Source organism: Manacus candei, unplaced genomic scaffold (assembly GCF_025592945.1).
Source record: "Manacus candei isolate 608988 ecotype Guabito, Panama unplaced genomic scaffold, ASM2559294v1 h1tg000050l, whole genome shotgun sequence".
NCBI classification, from domain to species: domain Eukaryota; kingdom Metazoa; phylum Chordata; class Aves; order Passeriformes; family Pipridae; genus Manacus; species Manacus candei.
Genome location: NW_026138098.1, coordinates 34,353,251 through 34,378,704, shown reverse-complemented (window position 1 = coordinate 34,378,704; position 25,454 = coordinate 34,353,251). Strand labels below are relative to the sequence as shown.

Sequence of the window (25,454 nt, the reverse complement as noted above, 5' to 3'; positions counted from 1 at the left end):
CCAAATCATCTTAAATCCTTGGTGCTGACAGCTCGCTGCTGTGTCGCTCCCGGGTTGCAGCAGCTCTTCCTTACCCTCAGCATCTCCCTTCGGTGCTGGAGCAGCTCATCTCAGCTGGGGCTCCTCCTGTCCTGACCACGGAGGTCACCGTGGCTCATCCCCTCACAACAGAGGAGCCCTTGGAAAGTGGGAAAGAAAAAATGGAGCCCCCGCCCCAGGTTAATCCTGGTTTTGATTTGGCGCTCGCCAGGAGGATGGTTGGGGCTGTGTGACCCCAGAAACAAAGCGTTGGTGTCCTGAGTGTCCCCTGGGGCACCGAGCCTGGTTTGGAGAGAAAAGGTCACATCCATGGAGTGCTGGACTTGACACTGCCTTTGTTCTTTGACAGGAACCATGAAGCGTCGCGCTGCCGCCGGCAACTTGCTGCTCCTCCTCTTGCTCCTGGAGCTGGTCTGCCCGGGTAAGTCATCCTGATGTCTGTCCAGTGCTCTCTCCGTGCTCGGGGGCTCAGGTTTGCAAGGAACAAAGGTAATAATTGTTGTGTTTGTGGTCTCCTGATGGCTATGCAAAGCAGCATTGCTGGGGTGAAGGAGGGATTTGGCTGGTGTGGGTAAGCAGATCTCTGCCTGCATCCCGCAAAGTCCTGGGGACCTGCACATCATGCTCCTGCTTTTCTTGCAGTCATTACTGACTGCACACCTGGCATCAGATGGCCCTTCCTGGGAGAGAGCAGGTGGGGCTGGAAAGAGCCTTGGAGGGGGATGGATGTTCTGGTGAACCCAGCAGTGGTAGTGCTCCTGGTGTATCTCAGTTGCGAGCCCTTGGCCAATTAAAGGTGTGGATTCACCAAGTCAAAGCTGGTGGTGGACCTGGCATCAGGTCAATTTATGTAAATAAACCCTGAAGAAACCTAGAGGGAGTGATCACAGGCAGGATGTAAAGCAGAAGCTTGTTAGCTGTTCAGCAGCAGAGGTGTTGCTGGCAGGGCTCTCTCTCTGCTTTCAGCAGCAGAATTGTTACCTGAACTGTGCTTTAATATATACTGGAGGGGAAACAACTCTTCTCCAAGCCGCAAAACCCCTTGTCTAATTCCAGATGGAGGGAAGACAGGGTTGTGGGTTGGCAGAGCCTCCACAGTCAGCTCTCTTCCCACTGTTTCTCTGGGTCTTCCCTGGCATGGGGGCTCCTGGCAGGGAGCTGGTGGGACAACAGCCTTTTGGTGTAAAAAATGTGCCTTTCGAGACAGGTTTTGGCATATCACAGGGTGCATAAGTACTGGAAATGTATAGCAAAGCTCCGTGAAAATTTGGATTGTTACAGGAATGGCCTAAAACCCCTGGGTGCTGGTGGGGGAGAGGGTGGCTGGGCAGGAGCTTGCCTGTGTGGCTCTTGCTGATAAACAATAGTGAGTGTGTGTCCATTTGATAGCACTGTGCCCTTTGGAATAAAGGCTTTTTTCCCCCCTTTCTTCCCCTCCTGAAGCCTCAAGATGGCTTGCCCAGATTGGCAGCCTGATTAAGCAGTCAGTGGATGACATTAGCTGTGACTGACAGGCGCAGTCAATCTCCCTCTGGTGTCGTGTTGGATCAAGTGTAGCCTTGCTGGGTAACTGCCCTGTCACTGCTCTGGAAGGGGGAAAAATAAGTAAAAAAAGACAACACAGCGAGCCCTTTGGCCCCTGGAGAGATCACTTCCCACGAGTGTCCAGTGTGTCCCATTGGAAGTGGGGTGGTGGGTTTTGCCCGCCTGGTTGGGGACTTGCTCCTTCGTTGCAATAACAAACTGCAAAGCCTTGAAGAGGCAGCACATGGAAACAGGGATTTGGAGGCTTACAGCAGAGCAGTGTTCCAGTCCTTCTCTCCTAAACCCTGCCCAGGGCTTGGTTGTCATCTCCTTGATAAGCAAGTGCTGGCACAACTCCTGTCCCTGGGACAGGGAGAATTGTGTGGATGCCCTGCCATGCTCCCTGGGGACTGCAGGTGATGGAGCTCCTCTTCCCAGGAGATTTACAAAGCTCCTGGCAAAGCCATGAGCTGGGGAAATGCACAAGTGCAGCCTGAGTGGGCTTGGAGTGTTGTTTGGAAGAGGCTGGTTTAGCTCTGGCTTGGCAGTGGGGTCTCCCTGCTCCTACGTGGCTACTGCTGCAGTCACTGGAGATGAGCAGAGACCTCCATCCTCTCAAGTTAGGAGGGACTAAGGGGTCCAGGACTGCCATGCTCTCACACCAGCAATGGTCAAGGATGTGAGTGCTGACTCTGGAGGGCAAAGCCAACAGCAGGTTTTACGGGGGTAACGTGGAGCAGGCATGGAAGACACACACCTGCAGGGAAGAAAATCCCCCAGAGCATCAAAACAGCATTGATTGTGATCCCTGGGAGCCTGCTGGCAGCTTGTGAAGGAGCAGAAAAGGGTTACAGGTGTGTGTGATGAAGTGATGGTTTTCTGCCAATGTGCAAAGAGCCATGTTAGAATCACAGAGGGATTTGGCTTGGAAGAGACCTTAAAGATTGTCAACCTCCAACCCCCCTGCCATGGGCAGGGACACCTTCCACTATCCCAGGTTGCTCCAAGCCCCACCCAGCATTGCCTGGACGCTTCCAGGGATGGAAGCATCTTCATGGCGGCCTCTGGACTAGCTCCAGCAGATCCACATCCTTCCTGTTCTGAGGGGACTCCTCCTTTTGTTGAGGGCTACAGGCATGGTACATCTCAGGGTGTAACTGGATGGTTGTGTAAGTCTACCAGAAGGAAAATCCAGCTGCTGATCCACTAGATGAAGCCACAGATGATGGTTGGATCACAGTGATGCCTTTGGGAAAGCACGAACTTGCTTTTAGGATATGTGGCATGTGGTCGTGATTCCCAAATTAAATTCTGCAAGAGGGCAGGTGTCAAGAAAGTCAACAGAACATTGATAGCTCTGGGTTGAATGTGAAAGGAAAACTCCTGGCCATCCTAAATTGAGCAGCAGGACACGTGTTGGGAGCCTTGTGTTTTGCAGAGCAGCTCAGTACCTTTTGGCAGCACCCAGGTTATGGGGGTAAGAGCTCGTGGCCACATCTGAGACAGGGAGAAGTCCCTGCAGGCATTCCATGGATGCAGCCCTTGGCAGTGGTCTGGGCTATGGGGGAGCTGGAAGTAGCCATGGTTGGGATGTGAGTGTTGAGACTGGCCAGGGAGACAGGGCTGATGGGGCTGTGGCTTCAGCCACAGCATCCCTTTGCTATTTTGGGGGCCTGTCTTCCATTCATCATAGAACACATCTATCAACATGACCTATTTTTTTGTAGCATCCAAATGCTTCCTCTCCATCTCCTCCCATCACGCGCTGCCCTTTGGAATTCTGGCAGTGTAGTGACAGCCCTGCTCTTTATCCTGGGATTTGCAGCCCAAAGCAGTGGCCTGCCTCCAGGCCCTCCTTCTGCATTTCCCAGCTCTCAGTTGCCACTCACTCTCCTCTCTTAACACACAGATCCTGTGTGCTGGGTGGTTTGGACACCTCCCAGCACCTGCTGCAGCTGGGTTTGGAAAGCACAATTCATGTTTAGTTTTAGTGGTGATATTAAGAAATGTATTTTGAAATAGAGGGGTTTGCAGAAGTGAGTCCTCCGTGCTAAGGGCTGCTTGAGGTGTTTTAGCTTCATTTGCCCCCTTCAGAGCCTGCTGGCCCCCGCGTGGCAGCCAGTGATGAGGGTGCTCCATCCTGTGCCCATGTCCCCCCAAGCAGGTTTGTTTGGATGCACACCTGGGACCTGTGTTTGAAAGGTCTTAGGAGCATCTCCCTCTATTGGGAGCTTGGGCAGGCAAAGGAGATGCTGGTCTCGTCCTTGTTTCTGAAAGTGGGATGCCGAGCACACTCAGACAAACCTTCTTGGACAATCGTTGTTTTTCTCTCCTGCCTCCTTTTTCCCTGCATCCCTCAAACAGTAGATCTTTCCTGGTTGACTCTTTCCCTGGCTCAGGCTACAGCTGTTGCTCTTCTACGTGCTCTGCACTTGACTCTGTCACCTAATGAGGCTGCGGTCCGGGGGCAGGCTCGGAGCTTCCAGCTCCATAAAAAGGGAGTGGAAAGAAGTGAGCCTGGTTATTAAAGGTGAAAGGAGGCAATTAGAGGGAAGGGCGACTGGGTGATGGGAGAGGGAAGGTGCAGGGGGTTTGCTGGGGTTGCTGATGAGGCGAAAGGCTCTCGAAGGCATTAATCAGGCAGTAAAACAGTAATGGATGTTCCCAGTCCCTGAGCTGTCGGCTTCCCCCTTCCCCTCTGCCTCCACCCTGCAGAGGAAAATACCAAAACCAGAAAGGCTTGTAGAGGGAAGTGACTCCCCAGCTAGCTTCTATGGGGGACCTCATGGTGCTTTCTGTCCTCCTGCTATCCCCTATCTCAGGGTTACCCCACACCATCACAAGCCTGGTCCCCCGTGTGCATTCCCGAGCCTTTCCCAGCTGTGCTGGCCCATGCCAGGGAAATAACTCCTTGCTTTTGTCCTCTCCCCAGGTCAGGGCAATCGGCTGCCATACTTCATCAACTACTTCTTTGACACCTACCTGCTGATCAATGAGGACACACCTGTGGGTAAGTAGGATGCGCCCATGGGCAGGGGGGTGTCTGCTGCTGCCTTCCCCCCCCCTCAAATGGAAAAGCATTGAAGGAATGCTTTTGTTTTGATTGGCAGATGTAGCTTTTCTTTCTTTCTTTAGCTGGGGATTGGTTTTTAGTAAATGCAGAAATCGACCCGGTCACTCTCGGCGCCTTTCCAGGCTCTCAGTCCATTAAACTTGTGGTCTTCAATCAGGGCTCGTGACTGGCTTCTAATGTGGGAGGAATCGATTGGGAGCGGAGGGCATCTGGGATGGAGGCCGTGGAGGCCCCTTCTCACATCTGCTGCTGCCTCCAGCTGTGCAGCCTGAGCAGCACCCTCCCAAAAAAGGGCTCTTGCTGCACCCATGTCATCCCCAGAGCTACTGAGGGTTGGATGATATGGGAGAGGTCCCCTCTAGTGACCTCTCAGCTCAACCAGGGCTTTCAGCTGAGCCTTCTGTCCCTTCTTGGGGTCCCCTTGGTTGCATATTTGCAGCCCATGGTGTCCTGCTGAGTGGGATTTAGGGTGGCGTCAGAGCAAGCAGGCAAGACACGGAGTCTTGGTAGCATGTTTGGATAGGTGGTGGAGGCTCCTGGGTGGTAGCTCTGCACAGAGGTGCATCCTCAGGAGAAGTCCTGGAAAGGGAGAAGGAGGGAGAACTGGGTGGGAACAGCTTAATTGAAGCGCTTCCTCTTGGAAGACCTTGTTCTCCAGGTACTTGAGCTTGAAATGCCTTATGGGAATTGGACTGAACTTCTATTTTGTCAGAAAATAGGGGAAGATTTCTGACAGTCTGCTTTCCAGTGAGACCTTGTGCAAGTCAAATTGCTTTTGGAATTACTTTGGGGGTTGAAATTTCTTTTTTTTAAACTTTGTGTTACACTATATATATATATATATATATATATATATATATATATATATATATAACTGACTCTTAAGAATGTTGGCACCCTGAAATTTTGTTTCCAGATGCACTGGAGAGAAATGTCAGCCTGGAAAGTGTTGACAAACAGTGTTTCTGTGTGTCCTGCTGTGGGTGGGTGTTCTCTGAGTTCAGACTTATTAACTTTTAAAAAAAAATAGGTATTGTCTGGAAACACTTTTCTGGGGTCCTGAGTGTGAGTAGCAGAACAGTATGTGGCGCCGGTTCCCTAAAAAAAAAAGGTGCCTCCTTTTTCGAGGTCTGCTCAAGTGCCCATCCCCGTGATGTCCCTCCCCACAGCATCCCCAGGCTCAGCCCTGCCTCACACGAAACCCAGCAGCTCCCTGCTTGCTGCCTGCTATGCCGAAAGGGATCTTAAGCAACAATTAAGAGATCATTCCCCCTCTAATCACTTACAAGAGTAAATTAGTCTTGTCAGGAGCTATTAAGACAGAGAGCTCGGAATTCATTAGGCGAGATTGGGCTGAGGGAGCTGCTGGTGCTGCCGCCGGTCCAGGCTGATTAATTTCTCCCAAAACATCATCAATGCCCATCTGTTTCATTTAGGTCTGGGGAGAGCAATTTTCAGGTGGACTGACCCTCTAGTCAGTTATTTCACCCAGAAGTAATGGGAACACACACACAGGTGTGGAGGGAGTCGGAGACGTGAGCTCCAGGAAGGCAGAGGTGCTGGGCAGGGAATTGCAGGAGATGGGGGGAGATGCCTGGAGAGAAGGATGAGGAGGAGGGCTGATGACTGGTTGGGCTGTGGAGGCATGGGCTGGAGGAGGTCCTGAGAGAGCCCAGGCCAGCTGCCAGCAGCTGTGTCGCCGTGTGTTCTGCACAGAAAGCGGGAGTACCGGGTTAACAGCCCTTGGAGGAAGAGTTTGAAGGAGAGGGACTGTCCATCTTTATCGTGCTGCTCATTGCCTTAAGCAAAATCATTCCAAGGGCCATTTCTTTTAATCCCAAACCCTTTGGAGGGCTGTGGATAAGGGAGAGTGGTGTGGCTCTGGATGCCAGGTGAGTTGCTGGAGGGCCCTGGCGAGGTGTGATGTGAGCTGGGAGGGCGTTGCTGCCGCTGGGGTTACCTGCAGCCCTGCATTTGTCAGAAAGTGGGCATGGGCAGGCAGCACTCTGGGCTTCTCTTGGTTGGGGTCCCTCCTGCTGCCAAAGGAACGTCCTCTTAGCATAATGTAATGACTGCAGTCTAATTGCCCAGCAAATGGATTTGCTGTGAGCAGGACAGGAATGGGAAAATGAAGATGATCCATCATGTCAGGTCTGTAACTAGCCTTATAACCACCTAGCTTGGATTCACCCGAGTTTCTCTGAAAGCTTTCATGCCTCAACGCCTTGCAAAATGCATGACAAAAGAGGCCATTCAGACGAGTGCAATTCCACTTTCCCTTCATCCTAGCGATAACATTTTAGCATGACTGGAATAATGTTGTCTTAAAAGAGTGGGAAACACTTTAACCATTGCACTTGAGGTGATAACATGCACTTGGCCTTGCTCTTGGGCCATGTCATGTCAGGGACACAGTCACTTGGGTGGGCTGGGGACAATGTGTCCCTCCTGCTCGTCAGACCTTGGTAACACATTCCTTGCTTAAAACCAGGAGTAAATCTGAATCTTAGGCCAGGTTGGATGGGGCTGTGAGCACCTGTGGGAGGTGTCCCTGTTTATGGTAGGGGATTGGAAAGAGATGATCTTTCAGGTCTCTTCCAACCCAAACCATTCTGTGATTCTGTGAAGGACTGGTGTCCTCTGTAAAGGCTGAGCAGTGGATGACATGGGGAAACCCACTGGGATGAGCATCCCCTGGGCAATGTGTGTGTGAAAAGATGCTGGTGAAGCTGCTGACAGCACTGGGACAGCTGGCAGGTGGGAGGGCTGGGCTCTCCTGGGACTTCTCCAAGGCTGCTGCTTGACTCCCTGAGTTATTCCTGGGCAGCAGAGAGCACAGCTGAGGCTCTCGGCTCACTGGGATGCTCTCCTGAGAGCCACTGGGATGCCTCCAGTGACTGGTGGGATGCTCAGCCCTGGGTCCCCCAGAGTTGGCTGCCTCAGCATCTCGTCCCGTGTGTGAACCCGTGGCAGAGCAGGGCTGAGGAGAACCCCCAGCTCAGCAAGTCCCACAGTCAGGGCTCTGAGAGCGACAGCCTCGAGGGGTGCTGGCTCAGCACAGTGTGCAGTGACCGGGGCTGTGTTTGCTGCTCAGAGCCTCCTTTTCCTTCCCTTTGGCTCCGTGCCCCTCCCAGGAGGCACGGGTTGTGCCCTCCATCCCCTGGGCTCCCCGTGCTCGGAAAGCAAGGCGGATGGATGGCTGACAGGGAATTTCAGGGGTCGCTCCTGCCCCCTTTTTGCTATGTGCAGTTTTTGCTGAGCTGAGAAACACCGTGGCTCTGGGTATTTCTCCACTAAATTTGGAAGGGCAGAGCTGAACCTTGCTCTTCTTAAGCCCTACTTCAAAATGCGTTGTAATGGACGTTTCCCATGAAGTTGTGTCCTGGTGTTTCACAACAAGTTGTGGCTCTCACTGTGCCTCTGAGGCTGCTGCAGCCTAAGAGGAGCTAGGGGTAGTGGAGTAGCACTGAGGTGTAGATGTACTTTGTTGGCTGGTGGTGATTAAAGGGTGTAGGTTGGCGTGTGACACCTCGTGCCTGCTGGGATGGAGAGTTATTTCACAAGAAAACTGAAGAGGAACATGGTATTTAGCAGGCAGGGTTCTGGCTGGTGACTCTTCACGTGGATCTGAGGCAGCACATCCCTCTGATATTTGTGGATGACTTGACTTGATTCTCCATCCTAGGTGAGGACCAGTCTTTTCTTCTCCAGGCAGGGAATGCTGCCATCCTCCACACACAGTATCTGTCATTTCCAAAGCAATCCTCTCTTCCAGCACATCCTTTTGCTGCAGTGCTCTGGTCCTGGACAGCCAGATGCTTTGGCACTCAGGGATGGTCCCCGGGGGTGCTGGGCCACTCAAGCTGCTGCTGAAGATATGGTTATCTGTGTGGTATTGAGCACGGGCTAAACCTGTTTGATCCCACAGCTGTAGGCATCTGTAGGCTCCTCCATGGCACTTGCCTAATGCACCACGGGAAGGAAAAAGGAAAAAAAAAAAAAAGCTGGCTCTCTGGTCTCTGCATCCTTCTGGGCTGATTAAATCGTTTCAGAGCTCAGATATCCATGCATGAGGCTTGGGGGCCATCTGTTGGGGACAGCTTTTGATGGACTGGTTATCTGAACACAGCACAGCCACGGGACCCTTCTCCCTTAAGTGTCTCCTGGCCTCCCCCCCCAACTCTTGCAGGGATATGCTGCTGTTGCTGGAGAGGGAGAGCTGTTGCTGCTCTTGTGTCCTTCTTGCTCAAAATTAAGTACTAAAGCTAAAAAGAGAAAAATTAATGTCGGTGCACCACAGGGTTAAAAGTCACAGTGGCAGGACCAGAAAGTACCCTGGGCATGCTGTTAATGAGGTGCTAATTGGGTAGCAAGGAGGTGGGGCTCAGAGAATGGCTTTAAAGCTTGGGGTTAACGCCTCCAGGAGTAAAGCAGCACGGGGCACATCGGGAACATGGGGCAAGAGCCTCTGTGAACAGTACAAGGTAGGCTGGCTTTTGGCAAAATTTGGCACGTTGGAAGGTGCTTTTGGAAAACGTGGTGGCCCCTGGTAGTAGAGTGGATGGAGAGCTTGGAAAAGCCTCCTTGACTGTAAGAAATGTGTATTAAAGCAGTGGCTGTGCCCTCTTCACACCGGTGCTGCCGGGAGCTCCCTTCCCATGGCTTCGGACTTGGCTGAATCTGTGGACTGGGGCCTCTGTGCCTTTGTTTGGTCTAATTAAAGACAGCCCCTGCCTTCCCTTTAGAGGTGCTCTGTCCAAGGTCACTGTGCAGTGGATTAGACTTCCATCCAGCCTCACCAGCTCCAGCCAGGTGTCACTGCCCTCCCCACAGCCAGGGCTGTGCTCAGCTGGTAGCAGGAAAACCATCCCTGTATTTTGTGTGTGTGTGTTAGTTTGCTGGAACAGCTCCAGAAATGCTCCACAGGAAAGATCATGCCCTATCAGGAAGGCAAGGTGGGAATGTGAAGTGGGAGGAAGGTGAGAGCTGAAAGCCAGGAGACCTTTTCCCACCCCAGCAACACCAGTGTTGAGATTGGTCGAGATCTGTTTGTTGAGGGTTTTTCTTCTAGTCTGCAAAGCTGATTTTCAGCCAGACCAGCGTTCAGGTATAGCTGATGGTGGGATTACTACAAGATAAGGGGGACTTATAAGAGTCAAGATGGTGCAAGGAGAAGGACTTGGGGGTGCTGGTGGGCAAGAGCTGAACTTGCCCCAGCTGTGTGTGCTGGCACTCAGAACCCCCCTGCTCTGGGCTGATCCCACAGCAGGGGCAGCAGGGCAGGGGGGGATTCTGCCCCTCAGGTGAGACCTCTCCCCCCGGCAGAGCTGCTCCAGCCCTGGGGAACAACACAGCAAGGACATGGAACTGCTGGAGCCAGTCCAGAGGAGGCTATGGAGGGGCTGGAGCCCCTCTGGTCTGGAGTCAGGCTGGGAGAGCTGAGGGTGTTCAGCTGGAGGACAGAAGACTCCTTCCAGTGCCTGAAGAGACTCCAAGAGAGCGGGAAAGGGACTTTGGACAAGGGTCTGGAGTGACAGGACAAGGTGAAATGGCTTAAAGCTGGCAGAGGGCAGGGTTAGATGGGATATTAGGAGAAAATTCTTTACCCAGCAGGTGGTGAGGCCCTGGCACAGGGTGCCCAGGGAAGTGGTGGATGCCCTATGCCTGGAAGTGTCCAAGGCCAGGTTGGACAGGGCTTGGAGCAACCTGAGATGGTGAAAGGTGTCCCTGCCCATGGCAGTGGACTTGGAATTAGATCATCTCAAAGGTCCCTTCCAACCCCAGCCATTCTGTGAAGTGGGCAAGGGAGGCTGTCCTTCCCTTTGCTCTGATGTTGCCTTGGATCAGCTCCAGCTGATGCTGAAACCACGGTGCTGCAGATAAATAATCCCCAGCTGGGAGGGCAAGCACAGAGCAAAAGTGGGCAAGTGCATGGTGGGAGTTGGTCTGTGGCTGGTTACAGAGTCTGGGGACTGACAAGGGAGTGAGGTGTTCATAATGGCAAAAGCCCCACAGAGCTGTTTATCTGACAGAGAGAAGGTGAGCTGGCGAGCACAGGGAGACCCTAAACCCCTTGGTTTTCCTGCTGGGTGGGCTGGTGGTGGTGGTGTGGCAGGTCCTTGTTCATCACCCCTGTGGGGTGTGTGCCCATGTGCAGCTGACAGAATTGATTTGGCCTTTTACAAAGGATCATTACAGAGGAATACACCAGGCTGTGGCCACGGGAGAGACTGCGTATTTTTGAATAGGAAACCTGCCTCACAAGCTTTATTCTGGATATCACCGAGGTTCCCCTTCAGAAAGGGAGGCTGTGGGCATGTCACCTTGTCACCTTTGCCTTCAGTATACATGGAAAGTGATGTTATCACTCAATGGCTGTTTACTGCTTAAAACCGAATTTTCAGGATTCTCCAGTGCTCTGTGAAGGAGCAGCCTTGTTTCTAAGTGTGGTAACGACCCTGATGGACAGCAATATTTGAGGAGAACTTAAGAAGGGCTTCTCAGCTTTCCGAACTGAAGCCTTTTTTTCCATCACTTGTCGTTAGAAGGCCCGTTGATGAAATTACTTGTTGAGCTGCAGAAAGTACAGCGTCCTTAATGAAAACTTAAGGCTAGAAAATCAGTTATTCCCAACATCGGGAAACTCAAGGAAAAAAAAAAAAAAAAGGCCCCACTCCCACCCAAACCCTTAACCCTGCGTCATTAAATTAATCACTTCATCAATCACTTAAACCTTCCTATCTGCTTTGCTAATAGGCAATAACGTTAATGCTTATGTTTAAGAAGGGGGAGAGAGAGAGAGAGGGAGAAGGAAGAAAGTGTATTTGCAATATGGATTCATTAACATGCCAGGGTAACCTTGCTTCTGGCAACTGCCTCGTCAGACCAGCTAAAGGTTTGATCTCGCCACCTTTTGAGCCCTTGCACGGGGTCTCAGCTCTTTCCAAAGACACAGAGAAAGATGTGTGAGTTTGGTAATGAGGTCTGGGGTGATTTTTTTATGTCTGAGATGACTTTAGCAGCACTAATTATCTGCACAGCGTTGTCTGTAGGAGCTTCATTTGGGGGCTGGCTTCTTCTTGGCTGTGCCCCATTCCTTGTTACTCTGGAATGCCTGGGCTTGGATGTCGATACTGTCCTAGCTCAGTTAAATTGTGTTTTTCCTGGCTGATTGGAGGCATTAGCACAGGTGACAAACCTGGTATAGAGCAGGAATAACAATGTGAGACAATCATAGGAAAGCAAAAAGCACAGGGTAGGGGGAAAAGTATCTATGTATGGATATGTGTGTATTTATTCAAGTTAGGAGACTCTATATATGTATCTTTGTGGAGGTATTAATCTTTTAAGGGAATATATTGTGAACCAAGAGTATTTCCCTGTACTGTAGGGAAATACTTGCATTTCCATACACTCATAATTTTTATTTTTGGTGGTGAAGTTGAGCTGTGACTTCACTTTGAATCTGTCAATGGGCTCTCATTAAAAAAAAAGCTCTGATTGTGATAAACAGTGATAAATATTCTTGTCAGAAACTTGATACATTTGGGTTGTGTGAGCTTAAAAAAAGAAGGAAAAAATCCCCCAACACTCCATTACCCCCAACCTCTGTGTTTGCACTCAGCATGTTCATCCCACGTATCTGCAATCTGGATCTGCTCCACCACCCTCTGGCTAATTTCCTTCACTGAGGAGCAAAGCAAGAGGACGTGAGGGGAGGCAGGGCCATTCCCATGCCTTCCCCAGCGCTCAGGAGGAGCCCGTGCCAGGCTGGAGGGGAGCGATGGAACGTCACACGCCACACTCTGCCCTCGATGTGCTTTGCCGCCCAGCCCGGGGCTGGGTGAGGTGGCAGGTGTGTTGGGTGACAGGTGCTGGGATGGATGGTTTGAAGATGGGCTGGCATCCAACTGCTTTCACAGTTCACAGTTTATCCCTGGAATGCTGTGGAGGCACACAGCCAGCTCCCGAGGCAGCCGGGTGAGGTGGTGAGAGGGCTGGAGCACCTCTGCTCTGGAGCCAGGCTGGGAGAACTGGGGGTGTTCAGCCTGGAGAAGGCTCTGGGGAGACCTTAGAGCCCCTTCCAGTGCCTAAAGGGGCTCCAAGAGAGCTGGAGAGGGACTGGAGTGACAGGATGAGGGGGAATGGCTTAAAGCTGGCAGAGGGCAATGTTAGATGGGATATTGGAAAGAAATTCTTCCCTGGGAGGGTGGGGAGGCCCTGGCACAGGTTGCCCAGAGAAGCTGTGGCTGCCCCATTCCTGGAAGTGTTCAAGGCCAGGCTGGATGGGGCTTGGAGCAACCTGGGAACCATGGAAGGTGTCCCTGCCCATGGCAGGGAGGTTGGAACAAGGTGATCTTCAAGCTCTCTTTCAATCCAAACCATTCCGTGATTCTATCATACCCTCAATGGCTCTTTTTATACAGTTTTCAGACTCGTACAAAATTAACCTTTTAGATAAAGGTTAACATAATAGGTCACTGTGGAAACCCTTGTCTTTAAGAAATAAAAAATTCAGACTATTCATCATCACCACCACTTGGCAGTTGTTGCCACCTGGTGTAAAAAAAGCCAAAAATCCCAAAGAAAAAACAACAACAAAGAAGGGTAAAAAATGTCCAGCTTCTTTTCACCTGCGTCAAGATCATCTGAGAAATTTAAACGTGAAAATTCACTTAGCGGGTCCCCATTATGGCAAACCACCACATTCCAGTACCAAAATCAGCAGGTAGAAGAGAGAGAGCCCTTCTGGAAATGCACATAGGTGCCGTGGCGCTGGGATTGTGGCGCTCCTGCTGTTGGGAAGCGCCTGGCTGGAAACCTGCCCTTCTCCCCGTGAGCATCCTCTTATTGGGGCCAGGGTGGTGGGAGATGTTGCTGTGTTGACTGTGTGGGGTCACCTCTAGGATAAATTGTTTTATGATGTTTCCCATGATTTTGGGGACCGTGGGTCACCTCAGTGTTGTGGCACCAACCCATCCCCTCCCCATCTCCCGGCTTTTAAACCGGTTCGTCTCCAGCCTGTGCTGATGCACCTTTTCTGCCTTTTAGTGGCTTAATGTGCTTGATTGGCAGGGGGAGTTAATAAATTGGTTCCTCCTGTCAAACTGCTCCAGTACATTGATGGCTTTTGAATTAACCACTCGGGGGTGGGGGGGAATAAAGCCGGAGCCAGCGTTGTTGGACAGCGCAATGCAAACATCTGCTCCGCTTGCAGGGTGGTCAGAGCCGTGAATAAGCTCCGTGCACTCCCTCTCCTAAAGATTTATTAATATTGCTCAGTACGCGAGGGGGAAAGATTTCAAACACTTGACATTTAATGGTTAGTAACTCAATTTTATTCCATTCATCTGCATGGGTTTGTCAGGTGCCTGCTCCGCCGAGGCTCTGGGATTGTATCACGGAGGTTGTCTCGCTGCCTGTGTGCAATTAGGGGGGTGATTCGGTGCCTGAGTGCGGAGAAACCTCTTTCTTTTTCCTTTCTAATTGATTATTAGCTTTAAGGTGAGAGCTGGTGTTATGGAATGTAATATCCTCTCATAAGCAGTGATGCAATGGTGTTCCTTGCTCCGCTGTGTTGGTTTCAAGCAGTTAATTTGAAAATAAGAGGGGGGGGGGGAAAGATTTTAAAATGTATAAAGTCCAAGGGAGACCTAATTTTGGGTGTGGGGAGGAGCGAGGAGCATCCTCCCAGGCAGAGATTGATGGTTGTTCCTGATGATTTTGGGAAATAGAGGGGAAGAAATAAGATATGGCAGAAGACTGTAAAATAAGTAACAGCACTGCGGAAAACCTTGACTCTGGAAAACACACCTTTTCCCACATGACAGCAGTGTCAAATTAAACACATCCTGCTGGATAAAACAACATTCCCTCACAGAGGAGCACGGATGTCCAACTGGGTGCAGTGGGGTGGTAAGGCAAGAAGCGAAGGGACCACACAGAAGGCACCATCCTGCCTCCGCATCTCTCCCACCAGCCCTGAAGCAGCTTTTCCAGGGGCATAGAGGGCGGGGAAAAAAGCATCTCCCTGGATTTGCAAGCCCTTCTTTCTCTTGGAAAAATCGTTGCAGTGCCATCAGGTGCGGAGTGGGCAGGGACAGTTTGCAGGGAGCAGAAGCCACTGCCCATGTACCTCGTACTTTGGTGGGATGGAGGAAATAGTCATAATTAATTAAGGCTCTGTGTTGGAGAGGGCAAGGGGAAGAAAAATTCCAGGCTGATATCATCACGCTGCAACAGGGTGATCTCATGGAGCCATAAAAATTGGCAGGATCCTCCAAGTTTACGCAGTGCTGGCAGCAGAGTGAGCCTCACCAGCGCCGAGATGCTCTGCAGCCGGCTTTTGGCAGATACAGGTAGAAAAGGTGTCTCCTAGGAGAGAGGGGAGGCTCCTGCCTCCCCAGATTTTAAGCCAGGAGCTTGATTTTGCATTCCAGGTTGTAAGCTGGAAGTGTATTTCTTTTATTTTGCTTTGCGCGCTGCTTGTTTCACACCTTGACAAAGAAGAGACAACATCCTGTTGCAGAGCAGGCTTGCAAGGTGTGGAGGGAGAGCATTTAAAATGCAATTTGCTGATTTCCTTCCTCTTTTTTTGTTGTTAAAGAAATCTGTGTTCTTTCAGTTTCACTCAAGAACACTCTGTTGGCTCTGGGAGTTGCTGGAGTGAGTGATTCAGTAGCTGCCCGTGGCATTTCATGTCCCTATTCCCAGTGTTTTAACCTTTGCTTTATTGTGGCCCTTGGTTCTGGGGAGCAGCTTTGGGATCCTGCTTGGTGAGGGATGTGGGCTTTCTTTTCTGCCTTGCTTCTGCTGGGTCTTACTTCCATCCCATGGCACAGAGCCTCGTATCTTATGCTGTGCAGAAGGAAACCCTGTGAGGGGCTTGTATGGGATGTGTGTGGCAGAGTCTTGAATGCAATTAATATCCTGGAGAATAATTTCCTGCTCTCGGCCCTTGACTGTTTTTTTAACCTTTTCCTTTATGGCTAAATTAAAAATACTGATCCTTCAGGCAGTACAGGGCAGTGCTGGGGCTGACACAGCCAGAGATCTCTTCATTACAGACATCAAGGGAGGGTTTCTTTCTTCAAAAGTTTCTCCTCTTCCAGTGCCTTTTCCATAAGGGACAGATTTTGCTGGTTGTGTCTTTATACTCAGCAGTGAGTGCCTGGCTTTTCTGGCTTCAGCTTCCTAAACAGAAGCAGCAGAGTGGGAGAGAAGGCTCAAGGGTTCACAGAGAGCGGGTTAGTTCATATTGAAAGCCAAAATTGCTGTGCTTGGTGGGCATCCTGCTGTAAAATCAACTGGAATCTGTTGGAGAAGTTAATTTCTAGTGGTGGTATTCCCCCTCCCTATCCCTCAGAAATTTAAGCTCCCCCCAGGGACCAGCAATACTGCAGATGGTTTGGGCTTGCCCCTTGTGTATCCTGCATCCTGAATCCAGTGGCATCATCCAGGCGAGCAGAGGGACAGTTTTCGGTGTGATGTTGATCCCAGAAAAGAAGGAATGGTTTTGTGTCCTGGATCTGCGTTCAGCCTCTTTTGAACAAGATGGAACATCAATATTCAGGTGCCCTGGTTGGAGGGTGCTGTGGGGTGGTGACAAGGGGTGGCTGGGGGACCTGCTTCACCAGGCATAGGCTCATCCCTGTTATCCGTGAAACCCACTGCCTCGTGCAAGTGGAAGTGGCCCCAGGTGGTTGGATAATGGCATCCTTAATTGTGCTCTGAACGACATTAACTTCTTATCTGGCAGTTTGACATCTTTATTGTTATTAATGTGTGAATAATAGAGTGTGGTGGGTTTTTATGCATCACTTTGCTAGCAAATGTTTTCCTTTTGTTTAGTGGTGTCTGTTACTTTGCCACCTTCGGATTCCCAGGCTCCAAGGGCAGAGATCCCTGAGGTCAGGGAATACTGCTTGTATTTCTGTCCTTATTAAAGGGTAATTGCCATTGCATTGCTCCTCTTCCCCTTGACTTCTTCTTTTGAACTGTGAGTAGAGGTGGTGGCAAGCAACTCCTCTGGTGAGTCTGGAGTTTTTCGTGACAGTGGGAGGGGTAATGGAATGGGACACAGGGCCTAGGGACCATCTAAGGCCAATTGGAAGGAGCACTGTCTGTGGGCAGGGAAGGATGGCTGGCACTGCTCCAGAGACAGATTATTATAGCCCTAAAAACTGGGTATAGGTTTGCACCATTTCCCATCGCCTGGACAAAAGGGAGAAAATGATCAAAAATGTTGTTGCCTTACAGTGGGGGAAAAAAGGGCTGGTCATGGGAAATGGCTGCTGCTGGGGATGAGGAGGTTTGGGATGCAGCTGAGAATGAGAGGACTTGAGATGAGGTTTGGGATGCTGGGATGCAGCCAGGGATGAGTGCAGGTGCCCAAGGGGCTGAGGGTGCTGTGGGAGAGGCTAGAGCTGTGCCCCAGAGCAGTAGGGAAGGGGAAAGGAGCTGTGGAGGGTGGGAGGTGGCTGCAATCTGTCAACTCCACAAAAAGTAGTTTCTGTGATGTAACTTGCTATTAAACGGGATAACAAGGTCAATAATGCCTTTGCCTGGGAGAGCTTCAGCCAACACTTCTATCAAAACCAATATTAATTTTCACTAATTAGGAGCTGCAGCTAATGAGTGTCACAGCTAATTTACCTCATCCATAACGAGGGAGAGGAGGGGGTCAGGCACCTGGGATCAGAGCCTACAAATCTGCCTCCTCTCTGCTCCCCCCTACTCTCTCTGCCCAACATGCTTTTGTCACCTGGGTGGCTTCTGTCTGTGGGGACGTGGGGATGTGTGTGTGTGGTCCCCCCTGCCTTCCTTGGGGTGTGGGAATGCTTTGGGAAGGCAGGGAAGGAACAGGTGTTGGCTGCTCCAGCCTGAAAGCGATGGAGTGACTGATCAGGTGAGGCAGAGAGCAGTCGGCATCCTGACGTGGCCCAGCTGGCAGGGTGGGCTGGTGCCAAGGGGGAGGTGGGCAGGAGACCCACTGACTGCTTGGAAGAGCATGGGGGAGCTGCTGGAGCTCAGCCCAGAGAAAAGAAAGAGCTTGGAAGGATGTGCAAGGAAAATTTTGGAAAAGAAAAGGATGCCTGTTGTCCTGAAGGGGAAGTTGTACTAGCGCAGGTTCGCTCTTGAAACTCTCAAATTAATTTCAAAAGCCTTTAATGTACCTTTTATCCCTTTTCTCTTCTATGCCTTTTATCCACACAAGCCAGCCTGGAAAGCACCCTGAGCACCAAATGATGAAGTAGTTAGTCTGTCACTATTCACAGAGTCTTCTGACTCACTTAGGGAGTCTCTCTCTCTGATGTATCATTGCTGTGGGTCTTTGATTTCGTGACGAGTGTTGCAAACATTTGTGGGATGAATTTTTGTAAGCAGGTACCTTGGAGCTTTGCAGATCGTTTTCCTGCACAGGTTGCAGGCAGGAGCATTCTGTGGATCTTGCCAGCAGTACTGATTTGGAATTATCTCTGTCTAGCCTGTAAAGTTGATCTGACGGCTCAGGCAAGGGAAGAAAGGGTACAGCGATCATCGTATCCCTCTGAAACATCTTTATAGTCTGTGCTTTCTAAACAAGCTGGAGTCTAAGAATTATCCTCAGGGATTATTGCTTTTAAATAAGAATACACTGGAGAAATTTGTGGTCTGCTGTCAGAGAGCTCATTGTTCGGGATAGCTAAAATTGACTGAATAAATGATCATCAGTTTTATTCGCGTTGCCCTGACTATAAACCTCAGGAGTCTTCCTTGTCGGAATTGATCTGTTCTGCTGGCAAAGCAAGCAAGCAGCACGTGCACCATCAGCCCATCCTAACACACGCTGTAGGAGAACAGAAGGGCTGTTGCCTTGTCCAAGGCATCTTTCGTAACAGACACCCTCCTGTTCGGGGTGTCTGAGGCCTTGAGAAAAGGGTTTGGCTTTTAGGTGTGTCCAGAGAAACTTGCCTAGCAAAGTGATGTGCAGGGAAGAGCCTCTCTTGGAAACCATCTCACCCAGAGCATCCTTTAGGAGCATCCCTTGAGGCTCAGGTGGGAATTGCTTGTGGTCCTGGCTCTCATCCATATGAATGATGGGCTTTGCCTCTGGCAGCCCACTGAGTTGTTTTTGCTGCCAGTCCATATCCAGCTGCCCAGCTAGTCCTGGCTTGGGCTGTTTTATTTGATTTTTTTTGAGCTGTTGATCTGTGAAATTGCCACTCAGTCTGTGGCAGCTCCTGGCAGGTGTTTTTGCCTCTACCTGCTCCAAAACTTGCTGCACCTACAAATGCCCAGGCTTCTTATTCCTCACCAGCTCCTCCCACGTCTGTCGTCAGTTGTTGGGGCATTTGTTCCACTGATTCCACTGTTTTGAGCAAAAAGACACAGTTTGCTGGTGTGTTCTCAACACCAGAGGCACATTTGGGTAATCTTAGGGGGGATATCCCATCCTAAAGCAGTTATGCAGTGTGGCTGTGCTGCCTTTGGATGACAAATTCGTGGCATTTTGTTAAAGTGCTGGGTGAAGTTGTGTTTCCCAGGTTTTACCCTGATTTTGGTGGCACCTGTTGGCTGTTGGAGCTGCAGTACCAGCCATGATACAGAACTAATAGTGTGGTGCTGACAGTGAAATACAGGCAAACAGCAGCATGCCTGAACTGCAGGATGGTGTTTGTGCACAGGGAGATGTCACCTCATGCATCAAACGTCTCGTGGCAATGGATCCTTGAACAGGAAGGGCTGGAAGGAGATTGTTTTACAACCCTCTCACCTTTGCTCTACGTGCACAGGTGGGACTTGTGCTGGGTTGGATGGTGGGCTTTGGCTGTGTCTATGTATCTTTACCCAGTATGCTGAGGATGTGGGATATGTGAGGAGTTCAGGGTGGGGGGCTCTCACACCTGCAGGGGGTTTTCCTCCCCAGTGAGAAGCTGTAGGCAGGGCTCTGCTGGCATAACATGGTTTCCCACTGAGCAGATGGGATCTGTGGGACTGCCTGAGCAGCTTGAGGCCGGGCATGGTATCTGGTGGCTGTCCCCCTCCCCTGCCCTCCCTTGTGCCCTTTGCTGGGGCCCAAGGTGGCTGAGAAAGTTTCTTTGAGCTTATTGCCCGGGAAGAGCGACCTTCAGGCAGAGTTCCTGGGGGGGAAAAAAGCTTCCCCAACCGTGACAGATTTGACTATAAATCTCCAGATTAATACCCAGGTTCCCAAGGTCTGTCATCCTGCGTGCAGGGGAGGCACGTGAGCTGCTCAAAACCAACGCGCCGACTCATCAGTCATTTCACGGGCGTGTCAGGGGCTGAGGCTGCGGGAAGCCTGGGGGCACGATCCTGAGGGGTTACAACATCCTCAGCTGAAAGCATGCACAGGCATCCCAAAGCTTGAGAAGCCTGGGATTATGTCGTGGGCAAGAGATGGAAGAGAAGGAGGTGGTTTGCACAACTGCTTAAAAATACCTGGGGTGAGGAGGCGCAGGTCTGGAGCCTGGAAGTGTCATCTCTGGGGAATGGCTGAGACCCCCAGTGTCTCTTTTTTTCACGGAATATGCTGAGTTGGAAGGGACCCACAAGTCTCATCCAGTCCAACTCCTGGCCCTGCACAGGACCCTCCCCAAGAGTCACACCATATCTCTGAGAGTATCATCCACACACTCCCTTGAGCTCTGTCAACCTCAGTGCTGTGCCCACTGCCCTGGGGAGCCTCTTCAGTGCCCAGCTACCCTCTGGGGGAAGAACCTTGTTCTAATATCCAACCCAAACCTGCCCTGACACAACCTCAGGCCATTCCCTCAGGTCCTGACATTTCTTCTTCTTCTTCTTCTTTTTTTATTTTTTTTTTTTTTTTTTGGTTATGGAAAGAGTCAAACTGGTTTTAAAATAGATTTTCCATGGTTATCTCTTATTGGAACAGGTATTAAGTTAGTTATGAATTTCTTACACTTTCAGACCTAGGAAAATCCTTCCCTTATTCCTTTTACATTCACTCTTGGTTGATAAGGTTTATTAGCACTCTTTAATAACCACAGATATAATCTCAGCCCAAATTTGAAGAATTTATGGGAGCTACCTAGGCCAGGGTGCTCTCTGTATCCTGTCAAGGACAAGGGCTAGGATAAAGGATAACCAAAGAAGAAAGAGAAGAAGAATGGCTGTGTTATAATGGAAAGGGAGAAAAGAGGTGCATTTCTTGCATGCCTCTGTGGCGTGGTTGGAGTGGTGGATTGAGTTTATTTTGAGGGGTTTTTTGAGGTTTTCAGCTGTGTCTTGTGCAGTGGAGATTTCCAGCCTCTGGGGCAGTGTCCCCAGGGCTGCAGGATTGCTCATCCTCTCAGATCTGATGCACTGAGACTCAGTCACGGGGATCCATGAGGTCCTTCTGCAGAGCCAAGGGGCCAAATGTCTGGCTGAGCACAGGAGTTTTCTGAGATGCTGTGAAGGGACTGGATTTGCATAAGTTGGAGGCTGGTGCTCCAAAGGGGCTGGGGAAAAAAAAAAGTACATGATGCAGCTGTCAGGGCAGAGGGGTCTCTGATGTTTACAAGTAGCAAGGAGATGCTGAATTTGGTGGTCAATACCCATTTCTCCCTCAATCAGGGCTTCAGGGGAAAGAGAAGCTTTGAAAATCTTTACCCTGAGCAATTGAAAGAAAAAAGCCTGAAACTGTTACTTATTGGATCACTTTTCTCTTCACAAATTTCCACTTTTAGAACAGTCTGTGAAACCTCAGTGATTGCTTTCTTTTTGCCTTCAAACAACCCAGCAGCTGGGATTTCACATGGAGTTTTGTTTTCAGTTTGGATTGTAAAGTTTTATTTGGTTTTACATGTGACTAAGGGAGGTTTTTTTGAGCACTGGCTGATCTGGACACCAGGTGAGGGGTTTGTGGGCTCAGCCACCCCTTGCAGCTCTGACCCAGCTTGCAGAAAGGTCACTTGTCACAGGTCACCTTGACCATGGGGAATCATAGAATCCTGGAATGGTTTGGGCTAGAAGGGACCTTGAAGACTATCGCATTCCAACCCCCCTCTGCCACAGTCAGGGACACCTTCCACTAGCCCAGGTTGCTCCAAGCCCCCTCCAACCTGGCCTTGGACATTTCCAGGAATGGGGCAGCCACAACTTCTCTGGGCAACCTGTGCCAGGGCCTCCCCACCCTCACAGGGAAGGATTTCTTCCTAACCTTTGTCAGTTTAAAGCCATTCCTCTTTGTCCTGTCTAGTGGAAGACCAGAACTGTTCCTGTAGCAGGTTTGTTATTTCAGACATGTCACAGGTACTGTATAACCTACAGTTGTACACTGTCAAGGAGGAGTCTGGGCTTGTTGCATGCCCAAGGGATAACATCAGTCTTGGAAAGAGCCCTTCACTGCTTCCTTTTTCACCCTGTTTCTCTTGCTACTGTGCTGAAATTCCTGCAGCAAGTGTTTCCTGGGGTTTTGAGACAAAAGGCAGCTGGGCAGGTAGGATCCTGAATCAGGAGCCCCGTGGATTCTTGCAAGGTGCTGCGGAAGTGACTGAGAGATGTTTTTGCTGGTGTTTGGCATGAAGTCAGTTAATTCTGGTGTTCAGCTCTCTTCTTGTTCCCTTTGTGACAACTTCTGGGCACACTGGTTTGTGGTTTTCTGAGGAAATTCAGGCAGGCTGGATGCTGTGTGTTTGTGTGAGGATTTGTTTTTGTGCAGGTGCTTCCGCAGACCCTTGGAAAGCTCTTTCTGGAGGTAGTTTACATTCCATCAAGATGCAAAGGCATTCCCACCTGACCACAGTGACCATTTACATGGTGTGAGCAGTCAGTTGCCAACACTCAGAGCGACAGTTGCAGGAGCATTTATGAGAAATCCTTTGCCTGAAATATGTTTTTAATAAACCATTCACCGAATATATTCAAATAACAAATAAATTCCTGCAAATCCGAGTCTATTTGCAGACAACTCGCAAATGAGAAAGGCTAAATTAATTGAATGCTTTAGTCACTGGGGATAATGGTCCAGCTGTAACAGAACTCTCCAGATGTTTGTTTGCAGAAGAGTGTGCTTTCATAGGAAAAGAAAAACACTCGTGGGTATATTAACTCAGAAACAAGTTTACAGCTGTGTGCTTGCACGCTCTGCCTTTGCACTCCCACCAGCCACTGCGGAGCTCTGTTCCAAGGTTTCCTCTTGCAATAAACAGCCTCTTTATTTCTTGCTCATTGTCCTCTTGGCCATGCTTAGGCATCTGTGACGTCCAAAGTGAGGCAATGGCCCTGTGAAAGCCTCCCAGGCTTCAACAGTTACCACCCTCACTGTGCTCCAGGGTGTACCACGTGTTGCAAGTACAGCTGGACCGCTGCTGTTTCCAGTTCAGGCTGCTGTGGCTTGGCTTTTCCCTTTGATTTGGGTGGGTTTGCTGCACAGGACCGTAGATTGGGAGAACAAGGCACTGTGTGTGGAGCTTGCAGGGATGAGTTGAAGAGCTTTGGTCGCTGGATCTGGTTTAATTTCATCTGAGGACTGGAGCTTTGCCCAACTCCTACCAGAGAAGCTAGGCTTTATCAGTATATTGGAGTCATCAGCCCAGTGAGCTTCATCCGTTTCCCTCGGTCTTGTTTCTGTTGTTAAACAGCCCAAGCTAGTTTTGAAGCCCCGTAGCCGAAGTGCCCCATTACTCACAGGAGAGAGGACAATGGAACGTGGGGCCGCTCTTAAATGTCTCTCCACGTTGGTGTCATTAATAACAGCAGCACTGGCACCACTTGCTCCTAAATAGCCTCATTTATCAACAAGCAATTTACTGTGGTGACGCAGATAAGCTCGTGCCTCAGATACCCAGGCACCACCTGCCAAGTCTCTCCCCACCTCCTCTTTGGCATTTGAGAGGGAGGAAGAGGGAGGCATGGTAGGAAATGCTCCATCCATGTTGTGACAGTCGTTGCCGGCCCCAAGGAGTTGGGTTGTGCTTTGAGTCCGGGACCGATGGATGAAGGGCTTGATGAGTTGCACGTGTTGTGTTTCTCGGGCTGTCACCTTTGAGGAGTGACTTCAAGCACCTGGTTGTTTCTCTTGGTTCTCTTAAAGGTTTTGTTTGCTTTTGTTGTGGCTACCCCATTCCTGGAAGTGTCCAAGACCAGGCTGGGTGGAGCTTGGAGCAACCTGGACTAGTGGGAGGTGTCCCTGCCCATGACAGCGGGTTGGAACCAAATGGTCTGTAAGGTCTCTTCCAACCCAAATCGTTCCACAGCTCTACGACCCAAGGGGAGAGAGGAGCAGGAAATGTAGCCTTTCCAAAACTGCTGCCTTGGGTTTCAAATTCCTGGCCCATTACTGTAAGTCTTGCTTTTACTGCAGCCATATCTTGGAGATCAAGAGGTGCTAACTCGGCTCTGTAGAGATAAATCAAGAAGGGATTTTGCTGCATCTTCATTGTAACAAGACAGAATTCATCACCCAGCACATGTTTTCAAACCTCAGAGAGTTACAGTGACAGTCCAAGGCCGATTTGATTACGGATCTGAAGTCTTGCAGGCAAAAACCTGACTGCTGGTACCATTTCCTTTGGCTTTGGGACTTTGCTCCAAAGCACACTCTGGGGCAAAAGACCCTGTGATATTTGGGCTCTATGTATCTCGGTTTCCCTGAACCATTCAGAGAGCAGAGCAGCTGGGCCATAGGCAAGTGCAGCACTGAAGGGTTTGTATTCCCTGTGAGACTGAGAGCCTCGGGGATGCTTCAGCTTTTGTAAGGCACAGATGAGATTTCAAATAAGACATGAATGAATCCAGCTCGCACTTCACTTGTGCAAGTGTAATTTGCTGACGGGTTTGTTTTGTTGTTTTTTTTTTTTTTCCTCTTTTCCCCATTCATATTGATCAGCTCCTCAAGCTTGACAGGGCTGCTGGTGGAGGAAAGCAGTTCAGCACTGATGTTTGTGTGGCTCTTAGCAGGGCCTGTTGCAATAGGGCAAGGTGCAATGGTTTTAAACTGAGAGTGAGTTGATTTAGATTAAATATAAGGAAGATTTTTTTTTTTTTTTACAATAAGGGTGGTAAAGCACTGGAACAAGAGGCCCCATGCCTGGAAACATTCAAGGTCAGGTTGGATGGGGCTCTGAGCAACCTGGCCTAATTGAAGATATCCCTGCTTGTGGTAGATGGTTGGATTAGATGCCTTTAAAGGTCCCTCCCAACTCAAACCATTCTGTGACTTCTCCATTAGCATTGCTGCCTTACTGTTCTGGGGGTGTCTTATACCCTACGGGTGTCCTGCAGTCCTGCTCAGTGCCAGGGCAGTCCTGGGACCTGGTCCTGCAGTCCTGCTCAGTGCCAGGGCAGTCCTGGGACCTGGTCCTGCAGTCCTGCTCAGTGCCAGGCCAGTCCTGGGACCTGGTCCATAGCCATTGCAACCTAATGAGCTTTATCTCTGACCTCATATTAATTGCAGAACAACTTCTCTTTTCTAATTAACACAAAGCTATGTTACCTTGTCTGGCTAAGATGCAAAATACTGCGTGTGTCACCTTACTCATAAATCATTTATTTATGCCAAGTAGCAAAACACCTCATTAAATAGACTTCTGGAGTCCTGCTTTTCTTCTCTTTACCCTGGTGTGTTTCTAGAAAGCTTGAGGATTGTGGGTCACCTTCATCTTCTGATCTCCTCTGCCTTCCTGCTTTCTTGTACAGTGGGCATGTACCCCTGTTTTTCCAAGCTGAGGAGAGGTAACCCCCACCTGTACGATCCCAGTGCAGCTCCTGTTGGTTTATTGCATCCACTGAGGAGAAACTAATCCCTGGAGCTAGGATTTGATTTCAGTCAGCAGAGCTGGTTGGTGCTCTCTGGACATATGGTAACTCTGTG

The 25,454-nt window shown here is 50.1% G+C and overlaps 1 protein-coding gene across 1 annotated transcript in view; it reads left to right on the top strand.

The window, feature by feature from the left end:
• The window catches only part of CDH23 (cadherin related 23), a 194,755-nt gene that overhangs the window by 9,851 nt on the left and 159,450 nt on the right, over positions 1–25,454 (top strand). The window contains exons 2-3 of the mRNA XM_051800244.1: positions 389–460; positions 4,496–4,573. Coding sequence (XP_051656204.1) covers positions 394–460; positions 4,496–4,573 — 145 coding nt within the window. The 5' untranslated portion in view covers positions 389–393. The remainder of the gene's footprint in view (positions 1–388; positions 461–4,495; positions 4,574–25,454) is intronic.